General features: G+C 40.7%; 1 protein-coding gene across 2 annotated transcripts in view; it reads left to right on the top strand.

The window, feature by feature from the left end:
* The window catches only part of LOC125951791 (uncharacterized), a 5,512-nt gene extending 3,037 nt beyond the window's left edge, over nt 1-2,475 (top strand). For both annotated transcript variants that reach the window (XM_049680830.1, XM_049680829.1), the window contains exons 3-4: nt 1,437-1,717; nt 1,792-2,475. In XM_049680830.1, coding sequence (XP_049536787.1) covers nt 1,437-1,717; nt 1,792-1,905 — 395 coding nt within the window. In that variant the 3' untranslated portion in view covers nt 1,906-2,475. The remainder of the gene's footprint in view (nt 1-1,436; nt 1,718-1,791) is intronic.
* The last annotated feature ends 206 nt before the right edge of the window (nt 2,476-2,681 follow it).

Here is a 2,681-nt window from a genome sequence, read left to right on the forward strand (position 1 = left end):
GATTTTTTTTTTCGTCCCATACATTAAGATGAAGGTATAGAAAATTAGTGAGATCTAGTATTCTGGGAAAGTTAAAATAAACTAACCCTAGTATCCCCGCGAAACAGAAATCGAAAAGCTAAACACAAAACACCTCGATATAGCCTTAGATAGTCTGACCTTTCCGACAAACAAACGGATATCGTTTGAACCGACATTTCCACCATTTTTGGCAGAAAGGAAATGAGAATGTTCTCTCAAGCGACGCTAGAGCTGCTTTCAATATGAGGACACAGTTGTATCCAATCACAACACGCTTTGAACGGTGCAGCATGCCAATGTCACTGCATCCTTTTAAACCAAAGCCGAACCATCTATTGTTGACCTACATCACGTGGTGTATGGTGGCTGATCAACAGACACCTAGTCATACTTTGTTCATGACCGATGCGAATGACTTTTGACACTCATTGACTCTCATTACTTTCGATAATATTGTTATCATATTTTCTGCAGCGTTTCCTCTCACCTGCAGGGTGCATCCTCTTGCGCACTACAATCGCAGGCGTGCCATGCTGCATGCATCATTCATCCTTTGTCCTGTTTCTTGAGAAGCTCGGTTGGCATGTGTTCCGCATTGTGGCATCTTGTTGGCTTGCTTGAGGCTTTCATTCGCTGCCGCCACAGCGCAACATTCGCTACGCCCGACCACTGTACGGGCCACGGTAGCGCTCATTTTACCACTTAATAATGTCATCAACTTAGGTTGGTTGGTGGGAGAGCAAAAATAAAACAGAAAGCGTAGGTACGACGCTTCTTCTAGTGGTAGTCAGTGGCAGGGCAGAGCATCCAGCATAACACATGTTGTCATTTTGATGACTGAAAGGTAGTGACAACATCCCATACGAGCCCGGCTTTTGCAGTGTGTAGTGTTCGAAGACTGTAGCAATTCATTTTACAAGAGAATCTCTATAGTATTCGATTGTACTTTTGTTAAAATGGTTTCGTTATTCTTGTATGTAGAGTTATTGTAAAGCTGAACAAACTGCGTGGTAAAACGACTAGAAAAGGTTTAATTCGAATGTTTATTTTTTTATTAAGTTCAAAAGATTGCTTTGCATAATTATATCTAAACACATAAATGTTGCATGTATTTTTTTCGGCTATTTAATTGAATCTTGATATAAAAAAGTGAACTACCATGCGTCTCCATTAAGTACGAAGTATTCGATGCATAACGCACACGTAGACTATCGCTTTTGACATGCACTTAAATAATAGAAATAAAGATTAACAGCAGTTGTGTCCTTAATATCCGCTATTGTATCATAAATTATATTTGAAAGGTAAACGAATAAATTTAAAAAGAATTAAAATAAGGCAAGTAAAATGCCAGTAAAAGTAATTATCATAGCCATTGATAACGGTTTTTTTTTTAATTTCTTGGAAATTATTAGGAGGTTGTGCTGCATTTGGACATGCCTGTTACGGTGGGCATGGAAAGCGTTCCTCCGCATCGACTCCGGAAGCGCTAGTTCAAGGAAGTGTAACCCTAGATGATCTGCCCATTCCCTACGCCAAACTGATCCTCGACAAACAGCGATCGCTCATCCCAAGCCCGGAAGAGATACGCGGCAACGAACCCTCCTACACCATGGAAACGCCATTTTCGATCCGTCGCCCTGATCCGAGACGTGAAGAGCTTAAATACGCGATCTACGCTATGCTAAGGCAATTGGTAAGCAGGAAGTTGATCTGTAGCACTACTGCCGATGATGTGATATTGAATCGCTTTCGCATTTTTATTTTCAGATGGAGGACAATGCTTCCAATCACCAGGATGCACTGGTGCATCAGGTACAACCATTGCAACAAGCGTCCCTCCAGCGGGAACTGTCCGGCATGCATGAGGTGGAGCGAAAGTAAAATCCTTCTATCACCTATTCATTGTTCAACACCTCACTTGCTGTCTCCTTTTTACCTACATCTTCGGGCAACCACATTCAGCATAGTACTAGAGGGTGGTAACAATGAACGGAAACATATTTCTTTTAAAAAAAGGAGACCAATGGGATCTGGTTAAAGATAGCTGCATGGAATCTGTGGCATTTTAACGTTTCATTTGGAGTATACACTATAGACGTGTGGAAGGTTAAAGTTGCATAGATCGTGGGTGCACCGAGAAATGTTTAACAAAAAACCAAAGAGAATGGCATAAGCCACCTAGCAATACGTGCTCGATCATCTCGAGGCCCCGGAATGTGGGTTACTGAAGCAGTGAATGTACATAAAAGAATAGTCAGTGTTGTGCGGATTATTTAGAATGCACCGAAAATGGAACGTCCCAACACCTCATTCTATTATCACAATTATCTACCAATGGTTGTTGTTACGCATACAATGAAATGAATTGTTCAATGATGAGCCAAACACGTGCAGCGAAATGAATTGCAAATGACGACATAATAAAACAAATGGTTAGACGAAAACTGTTATGGCTGGGACAGTTTCGTTTAATTATTCCCAAAAACAAACTCGCAATCATTTATTACATCACTTCACCGTTGAAGTTCATCATTTTGGGCTTACTATGCACTATGAACGTAGATCTAATGATGTAATTGGCAGGTGGCAGGTAACGCGAAAGAATTGATTTATTAAGGATGATGCTGACAACCTAAATCGACCTAAATAAAGATTTA

The sequence above is a fragment of the Anopheles darlingi genome, chromosome 2 (assembly GCF_943734745.1).
Source record: "Anopheles darlingi chromosome 2, idAnoDarlMG_H_01, whole genome shotgun sequence".
NCBI classification, from domain to species: Eukaryota; Metazoa; Arthropoda; class Insecta; order Diptera; family Culicidae; genus Anopheles; species Anopheles darlingi.